Source organism: Ruditapes philippinarum, unplaced genomic scaffold (assembly GCF_026571515.1).
Source record: "Ruditapes philippinarum isolate M1 unplaced genomic scaffold, ASM2657151v2 ctg3473_1_1_1_1, whole genome shotgun sequence".
In the NCBI taxonomy this organism is placed as follows: Eukaryota; Metazoa; Mollusca; class Bivalvia; order Venerida; family Veneridae; genus Ruditapes; species Ruditapes philippinarum.
Genome location: NW_026853789.1, coordinates 1 through 23305, shown reverse-complemented (window position 1 = coordinate 23305; position 23305 = coordinate 1). Strand labels below are relative to the sequence as shown.

Below are 23305 nucleotides of genomic sequence, written 5' to 3'. Positions count from 1 at the left end.
CTAACCCTTTCATGTCATGAACCGTCAATGGATGCCTTTTAAAGTATAAAAGCTCGCAGATTTGAATTCAATTTCATGCAATTTTCATTTACTCAAGTAAGTTTAGTTTTAGTTTAGTTTATACAAATTTAGGTCGATAATGTTGGAAGGCATAAGCTTATTGAAGCACCCTCCAATCCGTTCCTGGAATCAACCAGCACTAAGCAATGAATGTTTCTTGCTCAAGGAAACAACGGCTTGCCCCTGACACGGTTTGAACCCACGCGGTCAGCGGTTTTTAGATTATACCCAATATTATACGTCAGGACGAATTTGTTAGCCCGGTATGGTTTTCTGATACGAACCTCCATTGGCAATCTTAAAGCACTTTAGTACAAACGAGTATTCGAACGATTTTACATATTTCCTTTCATTCATTGTTACTTATTCTGAGCTAATTGTAAGTCAATTCATTACTGCATACATAAGAAATTATTTCTAGGTAATGGTGATAATATGATTTTAACATTGACAGATAGGTTGGGAATCATTTATTTCCATATAGACGCATGTGGTTTAATCCTTAACAATGGTTGATAATTGTTGGTTAGTCGAAGCAATTGGATTTGTAAAATATATTTGTGGACTGCAATAATTATTTTCAGGTGCCCGTTCCTCCACCATTAAAGCTGAAACGTCGCCAAATAACCTATACTGTGTCGTTGTGACGTAAAACCAATCAAACAAACAAACGGACAGCGATAAATATTTTAACATTATCTGTAATTGCTATGTCACCGAAAAGTACAGTTTTAACGACAAATGACAGTATATGCCTAGAAAGTGTATCAACTGGTGTCATATGTTTTGATAAAGAGGGCAGTCGAGAAAAAATTGACGAGCAGTATCCCTATGTCTATAATCACAAAGAGGTGAAGTTATGATATTCTTGGAGAAACGTTTTTAAACGTCTTCAGACGCGTGTGCAAAATCTGTTAGGTAAATGACGATAATATTTGCAAGTTGCGAACATCTCTTTGAAGACTGTTAAAAGCTCGAGTTGTAAAGAGCTAAGGAGAAATTATAATGTAGCGTAGTACGAACTCTGGGGGGCTTTGAAACAGTTTTGTTGTGATTTATATGATTGTTCAATTGTTGAAACTGGGAGCATTTTTCAAAAAGATAAAGAGGGTCAACATTTTTTGTAATTTTATAAGAGCCAACGAGTTTGTGTCCATAACGGCAAGATTCGGGGAATTACCATTCCACTTCGATGGAAATATATTAATTAATACAAGTTTTGATGCGTCTAACAAAATTGGAGCTGCCTCATACTAAACGTTTTCGATAGTTTTCATCTCGTTGGTGGTACAGTTATCAAAATTTACATCACTTAATATTTATGTGGACAAACAAAGGGCATATCAAAAACATTCGATGAGAGACGATACGGACGAATTTTTCTCATTACATACAAACGTTGGTAACCTTTCTTTTTTTCTCTTATTTTTTAATGATATTGATAATATGAGTATTCTATCTTAGATCGAAAGAGAAAAGTACGCCGGGCAGTTTGTGATGTCCCAGTTTATTATAGATTGAATAGACGTGTCTGCCAACTATGCAAGTAAAGATAAAACATAATGATTACTTCTGATTACATAAAATTCAAATTAACCGACTAAGTTTCCTGCTTTTATGGTCCTTTATTTCAAAGAAATACCACACAATGACGGTCAGAGTGATAAAATGGAAACAGGTAAATCACGTTACCCTCGATGTCCATGCATTTATGTTCAAAGGGACCCTTGTGCCACACCGTGTCGTATTCTTGCTTAACATCGGCATGAACATCCTTTCAAGTTGCTTCAGTAAAAAAATTTAAACAAATATGTTAACTGGTTTGTTATTTAAATACCGGGTATGACGCCTGATAGAGTAATTAGAGCGAACATAGTTGAAGTTGTGTTTGAAGACAATTCTTTCAAAGACTTTACAAATTGTCGACAGAAGAGATAAATGGCGATAACTTCCAAGAATAGGCCGTCAGCCAAATTTAAATATAGGCGGGTCAAACGTTTATTTCTAACGCTTGGGAAAAAGCGACGAACGTAGATTTTCAGGAAAAAAATCACGTAAGTGGATTGAAAGCTCGTTATACAATTGTATAAGAATTCTTTTGTTTATACGGTCTGAATTTGCTGCTCTGCCTAGAAGTAAATTTGTCAGGTCATGCAGTTTGGTATATCTGAATCACCAGCATTAATTAATGAGATCTTCAATTAAAGAGTGTAACGATAAGGTGTTTAGGGGCGGTAATAAGTGCCGTACCGAAAACGTTGCAGTGCATGAAAGAAAATATAAAGAAAATGATCATTAAATCTAACTGGATTCAGATGAAAGGGAAGTGCTTGCATTTTATGTTTAATCAGCTGACCCAGGGTAAAGAGATGCTCACCAGATAGGTATACCAAGCAAAATCGAACTACTAATACTAATACAAAATACCTGAGACAATATAACATGTGCGAATGTGACATTTCTGAAGTGGGTTATATATAGTGTGTTTGAGTCTAAATCTACGATTTGTATACTTTAAACAATGTCATGGGTCTACGTATTATCGCGTAAATATTGTAAACGTAAAATTTGTAGCAAAATAATTGTACTTGATAAGCATAAAATTATAGTCAGAAAAATAAATAGGGTTTTTTAAACAACTTTACAAGTTTAATTGTGTGTGCGTAAAGAAGCATATTTTAAGTAGCAAGTTTCAAATTGACATGTGGCAAGTTGCATGTCCTAATAATATAATTATCTTATTTTTTAATATCCATAAATAAGCAATTAACATTATGTAATAAAGCATTTAATATCATTCCTTTTGTGCTTCTATTTAAAATCAATATTTTCTGCATTACCTTTGTCTTACAAATCAGAGTAGTGGTTATGGCAGTGAAGCGCTGTTAAATGTAATGGGCGGAAAAATAAATAGACAATGGATTTTATGCCAAACAAATCAGTAAATTTCAGTAGATATCAGTAGCGGTTTCATTCTAATAAGACTAGTCATTTTGGAAATGAAGCGCTTTGACAATATTGTTCTGGCAGCAATTGACAGATAGTACATCACTAGGCTTAATGGCAATCACTTCACTGAATAAACAAATGGTTGTTGAAATAAAGCACGTTTAATATTGTACGGCCTACGAAATGGACGACAAATGGGCAGACGGGGGGACGGGACGGACATACATATTTATTCACACTTGGAAAATAAACGATTTTCATTTTGCTTTCATTTGCGGACATCATAATAAAACAATCGTTGTGTACATTTGTAATCCTCCCCATTTCATTTATTGCTTCAGTTTATTCTAACATTGCGGAGTTTCATAATATTTTTTACATCAAAACAGTTTTTATATTTACCAGTTAATGAACTATTCCCTTTTGCTGCCTGGAATTCAACGTCTTTTGTTGAAGCATTGCTGTTTCTTGCACCGTAACAAACCTGTGAGCCACCACCTCTACAATAAGAAATTCAGATATTATACACTTAAATGTGTTTTAACCCAATACATTTTCATCAGTGATGGCATTTCATCGTTTGTAGGACTAGTCCCTGGTTTCAAAAAACCTTCAAAGCAAACTATTTTATACTATTACCATTTGACCATAATTACTTATTAATTATTATTACAATATTATTAGCAAATAGCTGAATGTTCGTTGAATTATAATGAGGGGAACGAACAGTTTCCGTAAGCACAAACAGTTGTTCTGGCATTATATTTGAGCTTGTATATTTAAGATAGTCTTAATAAATCAAATTTCTGAATTGTTCATTATTTTTTTACTACCCTTTCTTTTTGTCATCAGAGGGAATAGTTCATTTACATTTAAGTTTACCAGATCAAGATGTTGCTTAAAAAATGCATTACATGTATAACCTTATTTTATTGACCTGTAAATTATGAATACATTTTAGCATTCATTTTAATATTCGATCCTGTCCGTGTAGTTTACGAGAATTAAAATGGAGTAAATAACTTATGTTTTGAAAGGTCACATCAGCCTAATGTAAACGTAAAGGCCGTCCTCACAGACTCAATAGCACAGTTGATTAAGTGATTGCCTAATAAATGAGAGGTATTTTGTTTAATCCCTACTGTTTCCATTGTTTATTTTTTTGCAGTATATTGTGAACTGCTTTCTAAATTGTCCACACGGGTATGAAGGAACGCTCTTTTGCCTCCATTTGTTTCGTGTTTTACGACATTGGAATGACATTTTGTTATTGATTTCAATCCGAATGAATTTTAAATATTAATTCTTTAACAATGTTATTTAAAAAGAGTATATACTTAAACAAAATAACTGCAAACATATTAAAACAAAAATTAACAACATAAAAAAACCAATCATAGCTTCAATAATGTTAAAAATAAATATAAATAAGAAAAATAAACATGAACATATACGGTCTAGTATCACGTAGGGCATTTAGTAATTATGAACATTACAAAGATTAATATATTGTGTGCATTGGCCCTATACTCAGTATGAATGTGACAGTTAAATAAACTGAAACAATATATTGTTTCATATTTTTGACATATACAAAACAAAAAAATGTTTTCAATTAAAGTGCATATATAATGTAATCTAGACAAATTTACCTTTCAGCGTTTATTTCTTTATTTCTGGTTCCACAATTATCATTATCAGTGTCTTCTACAAAACAAAAAATATAAATTAATGATGGCATATGTTATTCACTTACATAATTTTAGCCTAATAAGGGAAAAATCCATTTTTCTAAAAAAAAATTCAAACAAACTGCTTTAAAACAAAGTGATTCCGATTCAGAAGTAGTATTACGGTATTTGCGAAACATTTCTGACTGGGTTAAAATAAATTTGTGAATGTGTCTACTGAGTAATAAAGTTATTTATGCTTAGACGCATAATGCAAGCAATCTTAAGTAATCATTGAATATCAAATGTCTTCGCAAATATAATTTATAACAACTGCACGTTAATTAAGACATAATTGGGTGATAAAATAACCCTACTACAATCTCCCATGACTATAAATCTTGTTTGTTTCTAGCAAAGCAATTCATTGCTTTATGAAAGATTTACCTTTATCGTTTCATTTGCTACTGAAGATACCTCTTTAGCAACTGTTTTTCAACTTTCTACGTACTAAAAATTCTTGCAATGTGGGCTGAATTCCCTTTCCCCACTATAGCATGAATAGTAGAGACTTTCGTTCATTTAGTTGCGACATCGCCCACTTAGCGGTTACATTTTACTTTAGTTGAAACATCATTTTTTCAGCAGAAATGAAACCCAAATTTTTTTGGGAAAAGTCTGCCATTTTTTAAACGAAATTTCCTTTCCCTTTCATTTGAAAACCCGGGATCAACTTTGATTTGAAATTTTTTCCATTTTTTTTAAATAAAATTCAAGCAAAAATTTGGGATACTTTTGCACATTTTTTAAACTCTTCTACTCTTTTTAAAGTAACGTATATCCCAAAAGGCCCAAATTTCGACATCTTTATAAAATTTTTTGGGATTTGTCAAAAACCCCCGATCCCACACCAACGCACAGTTTTCATAAGAATAGGGGCAAGGTTTTTTCTGTTTTTTTCATATTTTCTGAACTTAACGAATAAGATGTTGAATGAGCAACAATTGTTTCTCAATGTCCTTGAAGGTCTCTGATACACTTCTTAATGTCACCTGGGACACTGTTTTCAAAGAATGAAGAATCATTGTCGCTAAAAGTGATATGTCCCCACGATTAACATCTTTGATTTCCGCTGGAACCAAAACACATTTGAATATACGTTTTGGCTTGTCCATCTTTTTCCGCTTCAAACGCTTCATTACAACTCAGTATATTTGCCAAAGGGGGGTTACCGTGCTTTGGTTGTTTCAATTCTAAGAATTTCCCTTAGCACCAAGAATTCCTCCTTCATGAAAGAAGAAAGCCATTTGTAGCGAATATGTCTCTCGTTTCTATTGTTGCCAATTTTTAATCACCTGAGAAATATAAAAGGTAAACATATTCTTATCAATGTAAAGAGTATTTATTTATTCTTAAGGTGTTACCTGGAAGATTTTCATTCAAAACAAACAAGCGATTAAGGAGATGTCTTTCTATTATTTATGCTATTAATATTATTAATTTTATACGCAATGACTTGTATCTTTTTCAACAGGCTGAAACAATGTTTACTGTTTTGTAACAGGCCTTCTTTTACCCAAGACTGTTCGCAGACAATACAATCAGATAAAAGTGACAGGTTTAGTTTAAAATCTGGTGCAGCCCAAAAGGAAACTTCTTTCGGTATGTGAAAAAAGTTTCAAAACAAAGTAACTAGCATTTAGTTCTTTGATAAAATTTTTTTTAAATTAAAAGGTTTTTTAAAAAAACAAATCAGATTCCCCAATACTTGCAAACCCTTAAAAAATTTTTTAAAATTAAAATTTCAGCACAAAGAAAGAAAAAATTTTAAAAAAAAAAGCCCTGTGGAAAATGCCTGGGTTTTTTAAAAAGCCCTAAGTAATTTTATAACGGGATTTGAAAAGTGAAAACCTATTTCATATTATATATATAATAGGGGTGATAAATTTGGGGTTAAAAACTAAATAAAGTATTACACAAAAATGATCAAAAATTATACAAGAAAAACTTTTTTTTTAAAAAAAAGGTATTTATATTAAGTAACAGAACGAAAAATTCCCGGTTTTTTCCCGGGGGGGGCTCCCCGAACAGGTTTTGGAAAAAAGAAAAAACTACTTTTTTGCTAATATCTAGTACTTTTAGTTAAAAGTTAAGTCCTAAGGGGTTAAAAATGATTAAAAAAGGGAATAACTCAAGAGTAGGCAAGACAGAGTAACGGGTCTTATGCACTGCACTTTCACTAATTGTCAGAAATATGTCCCGAAAAAAGATTTTAAAATCAATGTAAAATGAACAAAGAGCAATAACTCCAAATTTTGGCAAAGCAGAGTTACAGTTCTTACAACGTGTCAGACGTAAACCCGCTCGCTACTTCCACGGCGTATCCTAGCAAAGATGTTTGCTTTAAAAGTAATACTTTTGGGTCTATTTGCAAATGCGTATGCTGACACGTATGATCATAGGTTTCTGACAGGTTGTCTTGCTAACGACAACAGAGAAGATGATTGAAATATATATGGTCAAGCGAAACAAATTGCCAGCCTAAAAATGAGGGCTTTATGAAAATGTTTACCTCAATACTAAGTTTTCGTTTACAAAAAAATAAAAAGATTTTGGTTTTATGGATATGTACCAATTCGGTTTTAGAAAAGGTTATCTGATATTAGATAATATGTTTGGTTTAAATGCTTTGATTTTTTTTTTCATTTCTTGTTTTTAACCGTTGGATCTAGTATCTGTTATTTGCAGAATAACTCACTTGTTTGTAAATGCCTTTCATGTATGTTCAACGAACTTTGTAAATGATAATACCATGCGCTGTATATTATATGTAAACTGTTTTAACATGAAGATGACACTCATAAGCTTCAATAGCTTTCTGACCAATCCAAAAATGAATTGTGTAAATGATGTTCATCATGCAAAATGTAAATATATCGAATCAAATGCTTTGATTGATTTGTTACATTAAGGTAAAAGAAACTTTTTGTGTGCATTTGGTTCTTCATTGTATATAAATTAGGTTCATGTTACACATATAAAGTTGTCAAGTTAAACATTTCTGGTAATAACACCATCAAAGTTGTAAAAGTTCATGATAAGATTGAGAACCAGGAACCACAACCTAAAGCTGGATTGCTGTAGATTACAATTTTTGATTGTTTACTTTATGATATAACTGAACTTACTTCTGAAATAGTGTAAGCAAATAAAATGTATGATAAAGCCAAATTTATTATTTAAACTAGGTTTACCAGGACTAAGACTCTTTTTAAAGATAATTCTTGTTTACACAGTATGCCTTCAAAAATATATTTCCTCATTACATACAATGCTCCTTCCATTACATGTACAATAGTTGGTTTAAATTGACACACGTTTTGGATAAATGATAAACTTTTCATATTTTCTCCTATTCAATGTAAAGGGATTCGCAGCCGTAAAAAGCTGTAAACTTGTTACATATCCTTATAATTTAGATGAACGCGAAATGGTCAAATACGATTTTGTTTCAAATTTCTCTTGTAAAACAGGATATATTTGAGTAGGAGGAACAAAATACCGTAAAAAAACCTCTAAAATACAGATAATCCGTGCGTAATATTAACATCGATATAATTGTTTGCTATCTTTCTTATCATCGAACTTTTATCTATCCTTGCCCTTGTCAGTTTAGTAAGTGCGCGAGTCTACCTTGCTGTTGAAAAGATTTTGGGACATTTGATTTAAGATTAAAGATCTTTCACGTCAGTTAACATTATAAGGTTATAGCCCACTAGTAATTTAACAACATGTTTTCATTATATCAAAATATCCCATCTTAATCTAGTAATGGATACCCGCCGAAAAATACATTTAACATGTAGTTTAAGCAATGAATTTGCCTTCAATGAAGTTTTGATAAATATAAGTCAACTATATGTAGATAAATATAAAATATTTAAGACAATGAGATGAAAATAAGAAAACATCATTATAGCCATTCAACAAACAGTTTTGATTAATATATATGTAAATTTATTTATATATTAAACAGTTATTCCTAATAAAGTCAGATGAAACACTCCGAATGATATAGTGCGTGCTTAAACATGTTTGTTTTATTTCTTATTCCAATATATAACCTTTTACAAAATCAAAAAAAAACAACCATCAAACTACACTGTGTAAAATGAATACAAAATAAAATATATTTCGTATATAAAAGTTTCAAAACTTACCTAAATTGCTGAAATATATCTCTTATAATGATTTCAACATTTCAGTGAATTTAATATATGAAGTATAGTTATCGTGTTAAAATGTTCACATATGCCGTGCTCTCTTATCTGTACATTGATTTAAGGAAAATATACTTGAATAAAGATCAAGAAATAACATTTTAGGTTAAACACGGAAGTCCGTATTGCATTATAACTTAAATATGCAACGTAATATTTTTTTAACATTTTATGCTCCTAAGCATGATCAATGCTCGTGGAGATTTGTTGACAGTAATAATACAGGTATAAGTCGAACACGATAACGTTTACATTAATCGGTCATACCATTATGATGTAATGTTTGGTGCAAGTTATTCAATTATTACACTTTGCATTTATATTGCAATATAAAAGAATAAAAGTGGATATGGATCGTAAAACTGAGTAGCGTAGTGGTAAGAGAGTTCAGATTATAAGCAGAAAGTTTATATTTTTTCCGAGTTCAAATCTGCAGTTGTGCAATATTTTTTTGAGTTTGTATGGTTTTTACTTTCAAAAAACATTTTCATATTCTCTTATAAACCTGTAATTTATAATTTTGTACAATTTAAAGTTAAACTTACAACGGTTACGCAAAACTGAATGAGTTTTATTTTAACAGTCATTGAACATATGGAATAGTATTGTCAATTTAATGCTATTTAAAACTCTGAATTCAATTTGCTTTTTTTTTAAGAATTTCGGCTAAATTGTATATTTATATACAATCTTCCAATCCTCATTTATCATTCTAATCACGACTGTGCGGGTTGCCTCTAATTGAACCTGTCCTGAGCGAATGTTTGTAAAACTAAATGTTCTCAAATACCGGTAATATTGTATGAACTCAATTCACGAGGAACTAAAATCCAGATCTTTGAAAAAAATATATAAAAAAAAAACAAAATATAAGAGAAGAAAAATGCCTTTTCCAGGAATCGAACCAGGGTCTTTACACTGAGGAAGCCAACACTCAACCACTAAGCTATTACGCTGAACGGTCATTAAATGAGTAATTATTTTGGTGATTAAAGATTTAGGCCATAGATAATATGATTTTGTATAAGAATTATCGACACCCCTATTTGTCAATATTGTTGTAAACAGATAATGAAAGGAATAGCGAATTCGAGCTGTATTGATAAACGTTGATCACACACGGCGCTGTGTCTATTGTTTATTTTTGAATGGGATACATACTTTGTGCATTAATAATTAGCCATATTAATTTTACAAAGCTTGAGACATATTCTGAAAAACACTTGCAAGTTATATTGCAAGAGGATGTAGTTACTTAATTAATTATTTTTGCTGAATGATAAATTGAGCAATCTTTTGTAAACTATTTGTATATAGTTTGGAGTGCATTATAATTATGGAAAATAACGGAAGAATAATTTTTATAACTTATTCAGCAGTATGACAATTTCTTGAGTTAGAAAAAAAACGAAACAACCATTCAAACAATTTTTCCAGCATATTTGGGCTGCAAAAGCAACCTCTAGTGTGTTAAGTTTCTTTCCACACAAGATATTTGACCGAAGATATTTGAAATGAAGCAAGATATCATCAGAATAACTTTTCTGATAAAGGACTGAGTTGTTGTGTATACTTTTAAGATGGTAGTTTAGTTTCTTGTATTTGGCCTTTTTCAACTTGGGGGGTTCCAGTATTCCTACTTGAATACTGTATAATCACCCTTAGGATATGTTGCCTGCTTTTTAAATTTGTCTTTTGACGTCTTATCTGTGATATGCAGGCTACATAACCTCAGATCCCCTTTCAAAAGTCCATTGATTTCTCGTTTAAGGCACACGCATTCTTTAACTTGGGGACCATATGCCGCTGTTCATGGAATGGCACTACTGTGTAACATTGAAGGTTCCATGATAATCGCCATATGAACACATCTGCGGATGTCTCTAAATTCAAAATTTTACCATTTTTAGTGTTAAATGTTGAATTCTGCTTAAGCCGGTGCTAGGGGGCGTTGACGGTAATTTGCACTTTCCAGTACCGTCCATGAACAGGCTCAATCAAACCGAGCCTGCAACATTTTACAATTTTGCTGTGTTGGGCTTTCTTTATGCAGGCGTCACACTGTCCCGAATTTGGCATCAGATGGACACACGAATAAGGAAATGTTCAAATTCGGATCTGATCGTTATAACATCGTGCCATTCGTAAGGGCATCTTTTGTCATCGTATGATCCCCGGCTGAATATTACAAGCTCCGGCAGCAACTTCGTGAGCGGTTCCAAAATCTTTGGCATGCCAAAAAAATTCCCGAAGATATTGCGAAGGTTTATTTCGTGTTGAATTCGTATGTCAATTTTGCCCTTCGTAAGGCCGTCGTGAAGCCATCTTGTCAAATCGTGTAAACTTCGTCTTTTCTTCGTGTGATCATCCGTGCAATCTGACATTTTTAGCCTCAAGAAGACAATACGAAGTAAACACGAAGATTCCCGATAGTCTTAAAAAGGGAACACGACTACGTGTAGCCCCCGCAATACCGTCGTGTCACCATCGTATTTTGGTACGATGTCATAGAAATGGGACCACGATGAGGCCGAAGAATGCAATTTTTAGTGGCTCAAGCGTTGCATGTTTATCATAATGAAAATATAAACGGCTAGACCATCTTCCTCATCTGTCACTCTTGCACATCTCTACAGAGACATCAAAAGCTTCCATTATTTGCAATTAATTTACAATTATTTTCAGTTTATTTCCTGCAGAATTACATGCTTTGATGATGCGTCAACCTAGGAAAAGAAGGCAGCACTATTGCTACTTTTATGACACCTTGGAAAACATAATGAGGCCCACAGGCCCACTTTGAGTGGTATGATGAAGTTTTATCAAATATGATAAACAAGATCAACAAGGAAAGGCAACGTTCAATGAACGCAACCCCCACACAACCAAGCAACAAGAACCAAGTAACACAAAAGGACCCCCTCCCCCAAAAAACGGACAGGGCGCAAGGTAGAGCACGGATATGCTTATCACTTAAATGATACATAAGACGAAATAATGGTAAACGACAAGGAAATCAAAGAAAACAAATAAATGATTGATTTATTAAATAAATAAAACTAGGGGAAAAAGGGAAAATACTTACCGTAGACGAAAAAACAACAAGGGATGCCGACAAAAGTGTCACCAAAACAGTATGAAATAACAAAGACATGCATCTGAGGAACAAAGAGGGCCGCCGCCTTGGACCGGTCAGAAGCATAAGCACTGCTGGGGAGTTTAAACCGGTTAATAGTGCACCAAAAATCACTCTTAGCTCACCATGTAGACGGTGTAAATAAAATGAATCCCCGCCAGGTAAATATATAACAGTTGTTATGGTTTCAAAAGGTAAAATAAGTAAAACATCGAGATGATTATGTAGGCATTAAGAACTGTCCATCATAGAGTATCCCACTTGGTCCGTCAGATGCAATCAAAAGAGGAAAGGACCAACTGTTAAAGTGTTGAACACTATGCATGCGGTATATTTAAAAAAGTAGAGTCAAAACCTCTTTTGGTTAAACGTTTAATAATTTTAGTAAAGGCAACAATGACCAAATATCTTGCGAAGTTTGTAAATAACATCTCTGTTAAAATCATTTTTGAATCACTACTGAATTTTGAGATTAAATCAACGTTACGATTGTTAAATTTTGTAAAATATCTACGTAGTTTATAATAGCGGTATCCCTGTTTGAGTAGTTTGCTAGTAATGAAAATATTTAGCTTGTTAAAATCTTTCACGTTGCTAAAAGCTCTAGCGAATCTAATTTACTGAGATACATATACCCCGTCAGATGTTGCATGCGGTACGTCTCCATCTAAATGTTGATAGTTTACTATACCATAATCAAAGACGTCACTTTTATCATAGATTTTTGTGTGAATAGAATTGTTTTTGATAGCCAAAATAAAGTTTAAACGTAGTTTAATTAGCTCCCAATACTATCTGCAACTGAAATTTGCCGCGGTTGGCCGTGGGTTGTTTACCACCGGGAGGTGAAGGTCACTTGACGCCTTTGTAACCACGTACGAAGGCATCGTACTCAAAATACGACGTTGGGTACCTATCTTGTGACCTTCGCGTGTCCTGCTTGTAAACTACTTTGTACAAAATTGCATCTTTGAGGTGACTCGTGTGTGTATCGGATGCGATCGCGTGACCTTCGATAGGAATCGTGTGTGGCTCGGATGCGGTCGCGTGACCTTCTGTAGGAATCGTACTGGTTTCGGCTGTTGAGAGACTGTCGACCAATTTCGGGGCTATCTTCGCACGAAATTAAAAATTTCATATTCGTATGCCCATCTGGTGTCAATTTTGGGACAGTGTGACGCCTGCATTAGGGATTCTATTTTTCTCTATTTCCTTAAGGATGAAAATTTGCCCTGTGTCAGAAATTCATTAAGATTCAAGTAAATGTTCATATTTGTGTGCTTAAACAGAATTAAGAACACATTGTGCGATTATTTTAAACATTTGGTTAACAGCAACGAACTACTCTGATAAACTAAACAATTTTATTGTACCTTAACATTTTTGACACTTCAAAACACCGATATTACCGAATTGGCACAAAATTGCCATCTAGACTTACACCTTAAATCAAATGAATATACTGTTAGTTCTCAGTACAAGGGTAGCTTTTACATCTTTTTGCAAATTTATGAATGTAAATGTTTCGATAGAATCAGTGTTGCAATGGAAACATAAACTAGTTTTTCCCCACAAGTTAAATGTAAATACTATTCACATTGTAACCTTGTTTGATATATTGGACCTTTACAAATTATGCATTAAGTTTTCAGAAGTTTTCACTCTTTGTTCAGGACATGACAATTGTCCTGTTTTTATAGAAACACTGCTTAATCAAATCAGAGACATATATATTACTGAAAACAAATTTCAAAAGTTCTATAAATAGAGAAAAAACTGTCAATTCTGTTTTGTATTTAAGTAAGCGTCTTAGAATGGAAAAAGATACATATAATAACAATGCTTTGTAATTAATCATTCAGGCCTATTAGGAATTTTAACCGTGCATAACTTAAAAAAAGTACACTTAAAATTGATATATAAATTTCTTAATCAAGCACTTGTATCATATTTATTTTCGGAAGATAATTACCCCTATTTTTCTTTTAAAGTAAATGACTATTATAATATAATTGCTTGCAATTTTATCATTGTGTTACAAATGTAAATGAAAGGATTACAGTCGAATACATCTTCTTTGAGGTTTTAATATTACTAGGCAAATAATTACAAACAATGATCTCATTCAGGTAATATTCTTCTGTATATTAGCGAACAATATTGCCATAATTTTAACCGTTGTCGTCTTTTTGTGGTAATGTTATGAACATATTAAGACATGTACACGTAAAATTATAATTTGCTGACAACTGCTGATATCACTGAAAAACTGGTTTGAATTAAATACTCTTGTAGATGTTTTCCGTGGATCTGCAAGCTTAATTTCTTTATCATAAGTCAAAACCATCCTAAAAACTATAACACAATATCTACGTTAATAAATTCGTAGGTGAAATTTTTTTTATAAGTAGATCTAAGACCAAGAAAAAAATTTAATGCAAACAAAAATGATGATCACCTCACCTGTCAATCAGATAACAACTTCACGGTCGCTTTTGGCTTTAATTACCCTTTTTAGAACTTTTCATTGCTTTGAATCACTACCGGAGTATATCCTTGATTGAATTAAATCACTTTTTCTTTCCACTTCTCGCCTTTTCCTTTTCCAATCTCAAAATTTCTTTCTCGTATACGTGACACACCTTTCGTATTGTCCGCCATTATTTTAATCACGTGACTCAGATCCGAACATTTACGGAAATAATCGAAGGGCTTCCCGCCAAAATATAAATCTTATTTGACTAACCCAGTCAAATAAGAAAATGCATTTTTTAGAATGGTTAGAAATGTTACGGAGAGCGTTTCTAAGTTGGAAAACTTTGTCAATACTAGTTAAATAATGCATTTGATAACAATAAGGCGTTAATTTGACAATCTGTTTTTGATGAATTTGACCAGGAATATAACTTTAACCTCAGTTGTATAGTACTTCTTTAATGCAACAGTAAAACCTTTATATTTGCATTCTGACAACATCTTATAATACTCGATAAGTACACCTTATGTCATGAATAATTCTGACTACAGAATCATTCTCTTTTTTAATTACATTATGAATTTATAAGTTTCAATTTCAGCAAATATTTTTCTACTCCGACTTTATTGTTCATTTTGACGATTTGCTTTTAATTAACGAGGCCTCTGTCAAGCATTAACCATAGTTAAATACTTCAATATCTCTGTCCTATTTCATATGCATATTTTTATAGAAAATTGTGTATGTGGGTGGCCATAAACATAGACCAATTCTATCAAACCATGTTAGCATCTGCATTCAAGTTAGTAATGGCGACTGTTGAGCAAATAAATACATTGTTCTTTACAATATTTCTGTATTGCTTTATTTCAGGTTTCTTATTGACAAATATGGTTTGTCACAAGCGTTTTGGGTGATTGGTGCATTCCTTTCAAACATGTGTGTGGCGAGCTGTGTATTTCGGCAGCCAAACAATATTTTAAATCATCAAAACAAAGCACTCAAATCCAACGATGCACAGTTAGAAATTAAAAAAAAGCATTTCTCGTGGCCTCTCGGATGAAACAAATAATCAACAGAAAAAGCTTATTGAAAGGTGTTGCAATGCACTTAACTTAGATTTTTGTTTGTTTAAAAAAAGACGTTTCTCACTGTTAGTACTAGCTTTTACTATCTGTTCATTTGGCCACATTACTAATTACATTTTAATTCCTGCCCATATAAAAACACTAGGGTATAGTAACACTTACATTACAATAGGTGTATCTATAATTGGTGGCGCAGAATTGATCAGAAGAATCGCTGTAGGGTGGTTTGCAGATCTGAATTTTATTCAAAAGAAATATATATTCGTAGTTTGTATGTTTATTGGAGGAGTGTTTGCTTTGATATCACCACTGGTCGGTACTTTTACGTTTATGGCAGTGTACGCCGGAGTCGCGGCGGCTTTTCCAGCGTCTTTTCTTGCCCTTATATCAGTGTTAGCGATTGAAAGTGTGGGTATGGAAAATTTTGAAGCAGCCTTCTCGATCATGTTTGTCTGTATGTCAGTTCCGTCTTTGATCTGCCAGCCTATCGCAGGTAGGTATAACATATTTTCCTAGAAGTAATTATCGTAAAGCATCAATACAAATCTTTCTTTTAAGATAAATATTTACACGTGAAAAGACTGAGGAATCACTTCAGGAGAAAGTGTCACGTTATTATTTCTTTTCGACCATGAATAAACATTGTGTCACAAATATAAGATAATGTAAATAGTTCAACCCACATATAACTTCGTTCGTTTTTTTTTTATTTTATCAGGTTGGATGGCAGATTATTACGGAAGCTGGTATCCTGCATTTATCTTAACCGGTATTACTCTAATTTTTGCTGGTGTTATACTTTTGATAGAACCAGTTGTCATTCGATATGGCATGGGCAAAACCTACTCATTTAAAAATGTTGATAAAGAAGTGGCATCTCCAGTAAATTGTATACATTTGAAAGCTCATAAACAAGACAAAGAAGACAATGAAATCAAATAATCCTGATATTATCGAAGAAACACACGTTCTTGCATTGGAAATTTAATCCCGAAGAAATAACAATATGTAATAAAAAACAAAATAAATTTACTTTGATGTATGTTATATGAGCCGCGCCATGACAAAACCAACATAATGGGTTTGCGACCAGCATGGATCCAGACCAGCCTGCGCATCCGCACAGTCTGATCAGGATCCATGCTGTTCGCTTACAAACCGACCGTATAACATGTAGAGTAACTGATAGCGAACAGCGTGGATCCTGATCAGGCTGCGCGGATGCGCAGGCTGGTCTGGATCCATGCTGGTCGCAAACCCATTTTGTTGGTTTTGTCATGGCGCGGCTCAGACTTATTTTTTCAAATATTGACGTCATATAACCTATACTGCGTTAGTGCGACGTAAAATCAAACCAAACAAATCATATATTGACATGTAACCTTCCATTTATAACCTGTAAGGAATGTAAGGAAATCAAATTTGGACAAAACCGTATACAACAAATGTTTTGATATCACCCTAGCCCCCTCCCCCACCTTAAAATATCACCATCTTTATCTCTATGAACCGTTATAATCAAGTTGTTCATCTTACGATATATATGTCGGAACAAGCACAAACATGCAATCGAAACAAACAAACAGATTAATATTTTAAAAATCATAATCACATTTAAAGGTTATATATATATATATATATATATATATATTCACACATACCTTCTCTTACGGGGCCCATATATAAGACCGAGTTGAGTGGCATTATTTCATGCAGTCAGTTTTTATAAACGCCACTATATGGCCTATAATGAACATTTCCATACAACAGAACTAAGGGGTACTAAGTTATATATATAAACTATATATTTGATTTTACCATAGGTGAAAACATATTGACCAATAACATAAAACCCCATTAAAAATATATACATTTGTGGGACATATATCATTTACTACTATGTTAGAAGGGTAGCCTACGCCCCCATACATCATTTTAAACATGCCAGAGTTGCGAGGCCTTATGTATGCCCCACATTAAATATAAACCCCACAAGTATGGTCTCAAATAGACCGATGCCCCGTAAATGGAGGAATGTGACTGTATATATTTAGTAGTAAATGATATATGTTCCACAAATGTATATATTTTTAATGGGGTTTTATGTTATTGGTCAATATGTTTTCACCTATGGTAAAATTAAATATATAGTTGATATATTATAACTTAGTACTCCTTAGTTCTGTTGTATGGAAATGTTCATTTTATGCCTACATAGTGGCGTATATAAAAACTGACTGCATGAAATAATGCCACTCAACTCGGTCTTATATTATGGGCCCCGTAAGTGAAGGTATGTGTGAATATATATATATATATATATATATATATATATATATATATATATATATATATATATATATATATATATATATATATATATATATATATATATATATATATATATATATATTCTCTATACAACACATTTCGTGCAAAAGAACATCAAGAGTAACAGAGTTTTGATTTAGACAAAAAACAACTTTCATATGAATACAATACATTTGCTTACATAGTCCGTTTATTATACTAACTATAACTCTGGGAATGCGAGGAATTCACTTAAACAGATCACAACATTCTATGATTTAGCTAATATAATTTATCCCTTTTAGATGAAATAATAAAAATATGCTATGACCCTCAGGTGATATATTTTCTTTTCCAAGAGAAACTCGTTATTAACTTGCCATAAACATTCAGGCAAAATAATTTATTCAAATGGATACCAACAAGAAAAAGTGCCAATAAGTATTTATATTTCTCCTAGAGTTATTACAAAATTATCTCTGAAAGTGCGACTATTCCCTTGAAAATGATTGAAGTGATTGTCTTCATCGCGTTTAATATTTGATAACAGGGATACAATTGCTGAATTTTATTCAGCGATACTATCGACTATTTAAATTTGTTTTATAACTAAAAAGTACAAAGTATTCGATGTAGATATCGAATAAAACAAAACGTTTTCATCTGCCTTAGTAAGTCGCATTTCATCCGAGTGAAGCCGGCATCGTTTTATAATGTGTTGACAAACGTTTTAGGAGGCCAACTTGATAAAACAATTTTATATCATAAATTGATCATCAAATATTTAAAAGCTATAACTTATGGAAGTTGTGTGCAATTGAGATTATTACTTTTATTATCGAACAGTGATATATATATATACACTAAAAAGTTAATAGGCATTTGTGTAGTTTTATGATCGTTTTAAAGCTGTCTAAATAAAATACATTAGGTTATATTTTACACAATCTAAATGACACCTATTTTGTGAACTTGTACCACATTTAATGCTCTGTTCATTGGAGATTTATGGTTACATTTCATAACGGTGGACGTAACATGTATTTTTCCGTCTTTATACTGACATATACATAACTTTTTTAGATTAAGATGACTCCTTCAATTGACGCATTGCATATAACTCACTTGTTTATTGCTTGAATTGGTGCTTAGTATATCTTAGACTGGAATAAGTTCTGGTTTGTAATGGCTTTGAAATGTGAAGTGTACTATCTCTTATCCGCCGCTAATGGTTTGAGTTTAGTTGATGTTATTTTGAGCAATATAAAATACTGTTTATTTCATCAAAATGGACAACATGCAATCTTATATGTCAATTTCTTGTTCAAATGCAATATGACATGACTGAAAGATAAAGAAACGTAAGTTGGAGTATTCGAAACTATCGTTTGTGCTATTGAAAAAATATATATGATCTGCGTTTATGTCAACGAAATTTAAGTATATACATGTATATATGTATGTTCACTATATCTATGATAATATACCAGAATTGATATTACTCTTTAAATGTGGTAAACTTTGATTTTACACCCGAAACTATCATTTGTTCAAACAGCCTAACATTTGTTCATGCCTCGTTATTTGCCTAAGTTGGTTATCTTGTATAATTAATGCTCATTGATTCCGGAGACAGCATCTTGTTCAAAATGCATTTTATTCGCCGCCTTTGAAATATCTCTTTTCATTCTGAATTTAACAGAAGTGTTTGTATTGGAAAGATAAAATTATCCAGAATATTGAAATAGATACAATCAACTTGCTATTGATATTTTTTATCGAAGAAGTAAAAGAATTTTAGAACTCGAGTTCAATAGAATAAACTAATTATATGAGCCTAACGGCGAGGCTTTTTTATCACCAGGGTCATGATTTCTGCAAATTTTGTTGTGTACCCAAAAACTTCGTTGACAATATCTTTGCTCTAGGACATCAAAATAGACTTACTGGTGTTTATTCGATTCACGTATAAATAAATAACTGATAACTAGGGCTGACAACTCTAAAGTCCAGTGGGGGTGATTGTAAAACTTTTATTGTGTCTACGATTTAAGTAAATGAAATCTCCCTGACTTTTCCCTGACTAAAATTAAACTTCTCCTTATTCCGTACAGCCAACCACTTTACTATCTGCAATTGTCTAACTCTTTATTTATGTGTATTATTTATGTTGTGTTCTATTGTTTCTTTGAATTTATTTTCTACCTAACACACTGCAATTATATTATCCTTTAATTCTCCACTTTAGTTTTCCTTCATTTTTTTTCTACAAGTATAATTTTTACAAATGTCATGTATAATGATAATGAAGGGTATGCTTGAAATTGGATGCATGCCAAAACAGACAAAAATACATATACCTTTACATAAGGAGCAAGAATACGAGTATATATATTCAAATCGAAAAAAGAAAATTATCAAATTTAAATGTTGCCTACTACCGGTTAAATATAAATTAATATTTAAAGGCTACACTATTAAGTGGTGTTGCAAGAACTGTGGCCTTATCTCTGACATATAATAAGAAAACATTTAGGCCTACACACATGTTGTTAGTCATATGTCCTCTTCATGTTCACCCATGTCAATAATATGCATGAAAAGAATTTGACTTATATCAATTAGTTTGTTCTTACAGCTTAGATAGTTATTAAAATTCAAAATGAGATTGTGAAAGCACGAACGATTCGCGTGTGTAGTAATAGCCAAAGTGAATTTGTATACAAAATTATTTACTTTTTTACATTACACTAGACCATGCTTTAGAGGAAATAAGGACTATAATTAATAATATTCTTAAAGGAAGAAAAACAACTAGGTTATTTGTCGGCAATACAAACTTACGTGATTTATCTTTTCTTCCTTATTTAAAATTAGAACAAACAAGAAATAATTAAGATATATCATTCTTTGAAAGTATACATACATTACACGATTTTAGTTTGTTAGTATATTTATATATAAAAAGGAAGTTAAATAACATCAAACTTTTTAAATAAGCCACTATTGATCTGGAATGTAGAACACAGAAAATCGATTCCTTTACGAAGGGCAAAACGGGGAAAATAAAAATGGTGCTAGCTGGGTTTATGAGTCAAACACCATTATTTTAGAAATAACAAACATATGTTTAGAGAAAATGTGGCCTTTACAAACAGACCTTTTTCTTGTAAGAATTTTGATAATATTTTCTCTAAATACTAGCCAGGTAACTATGTTTTCAATCCAATGTTTAGCAAATTATGGATATGAAAAAATCATACAATAACCGGTTATGTGCTTTGTATCATGGAAGAAAACAAGTTCGTTTGAAAAAGTAAAAAATATGTCGTAATCTGAACTTGTATAGTTTTCAATTCTTTTTAGCGTGGTATAGCTTACTCGCGAACAAGACGTTTTGTAAAGAATTAAAAGCTAAACGTGCTGTGAAAAATGTATTAATAACGTAATACAATAATAACGTTTTTAAGGCTTACAGACTATGTACAGAGGAAGGTCGTTTTAATATTTTAGATTTATAAGATAGATTATGTATTATTTGCAATTGGCAATTTATTGAATATGAGTATATCAATTCTTAGCATGCCGATTCTTTTCTGATTTAGATAACTTTATTTACAATGACATTCTTGTACATTACCGAATTAAATACAACATTATTATTAAATTGACACAGAAATCTGTAATAAAAAATAAATATATATATTCAGCAAAAATAGAAACCTGACAGTGTTTCCCTATTGTATTATTATTGACGGAAATGTAAAAACGAATGTAGGGCATGAAAAAGAAATGCATGCACAACATTTATATGCATTTTGTTGTTTATTCATTATGTTTAAGTTTATTAAATTACGCTAGTTCTAAGAAAAGGGTCAAATTAAATTTATCAATTTTGTGGCTATATCCTTTTGACTACGTACATATAGGTTTTAATCATTTCATTAACAGTTTTAAAATGCATGCGATTTTTTTCATTTAATTCAATATCGGTTGTGGCCACCTCTGGCTCTAAGTAGTGGGTCAACGCGTCGACGCAAAGAATTGACAAAACGTTGAACAAGGTTATTTGGAAGATTGTTCCATTCCGCTATCAATGCATTTGTCAGCTGAAGGATATTCTGTGGGGCGTGATATCGTCGGACATTTCTGCCAAGCACATCCCAGATATGCTCTATCGGATTCATATCTGGAGACATTGCTGACCATTGCATGGTATTGACGTTGGCTGCAGCTAAGCGAGTGCGAATTATCCTCGCCGTGTGAGGACGGCTTTGTCTTGTTGAAACACAACGGGACCGTTTCTTTGCATAAACGGAATAGCCTTGGCATTCAAGACTTCGTTGATATTTCTCTGGGCGTTTAAGTTGGCGTTTTTAACAATAAGCCTGGTCTTTTGTCCACCCATATCCCGCCCCATACCATGACGCGTCCACCACCGAAACGATCATGCTGTCTAACACAGACAGGTGCAAACCTTTCGCCCTTTCGACGGTAAATTCTTACACGGCCGTCGGCATGACTGAGATTGTAATAAGACTCGTCTGAAAACAGGACAGTATTCCAGTCACGTCGCCGGCAGTGACGGTGCGCACGTGTCCACCTAATTCAGGCCTGACGATGGCATAAAGTCTGAATACTGTCTGTATATGGGCGTCGCGATCTAATCGGGCGTTGTTGTGCGCGCAACCGCCGATTGCGAATGTTAACAAATTGCAGTGTACATGAATTTAATGTGTCTTTCCCTTTAACATTCATAATCCTTAAACAGTTTTTTTGTACACCAACATTGTTCGCATTGATGTTTCGATTTTGTATGCACAACAGCAACATATATGTCGAAAGATCTAACGGTGTGTGAGAAAAAAGCAGAAACAAAAAACGCAACGAAAAAGAGCTAAAAATTTCGTCAATTAACACAATCATCCGTTAACCTGGAATACATTGGTAAACAAATAAATACTAATACAACATGTCCAGATGTATGTTTCAATATACAAATACTTAATACAAACACAACATGTTGTGCCGTTTTAAAAAGCAATATCGGTAAATAAATTGCTTCCAAAATAACTGTGTTATATGAATTAAAAAAAATATAATGATTATCTACAATTTTTAATCTAAACTTTCTTTTTCATTTTTTTTTCCAGAATTGATTTTTTTATTGAAACTCAAAGTGTGTTCATAACCATTGTAATATATTCATACTTCCATATTATCACTATGAATTATAAATGTAACTTAACAATTGACAACTTTTAGTAAGTACGCCATTGAATAACTTTTAATTTATACACATTTTTACAAAATTCGACTGAGACCATTATGTTTCC

At 32.5% G+C, this 23305-nt stretch overlaps 1 protein-coding gene across 1 annotated transcript; it reads left to right on the top strand.

The window, feature by feature from the left end:
• The first annotated feature begins 12111 nt into the window (after nt 1–12111).
• Nucleotides 12112–16761, top strand: LOC132737883 (monocarboxylate transporter 12-like). Its single transcript, XM_060725255.1, has 4 exons — nt 12112–12232; nt 15445–15464; nt 15597–16152; nt 16378–16761. The coding sequence occupies exons 1-4, from the start codon at nt 12112–12114 to the stop codon at nt 16599–16601; spliced, it is 921 nt and encodes a 306-aa protein (XP_060581238.1). The 3' UTR covers nt 16602–16761.
• The last annotated feature ends 6544 nt before the right edge of the window (nt 16762–23305 follow it).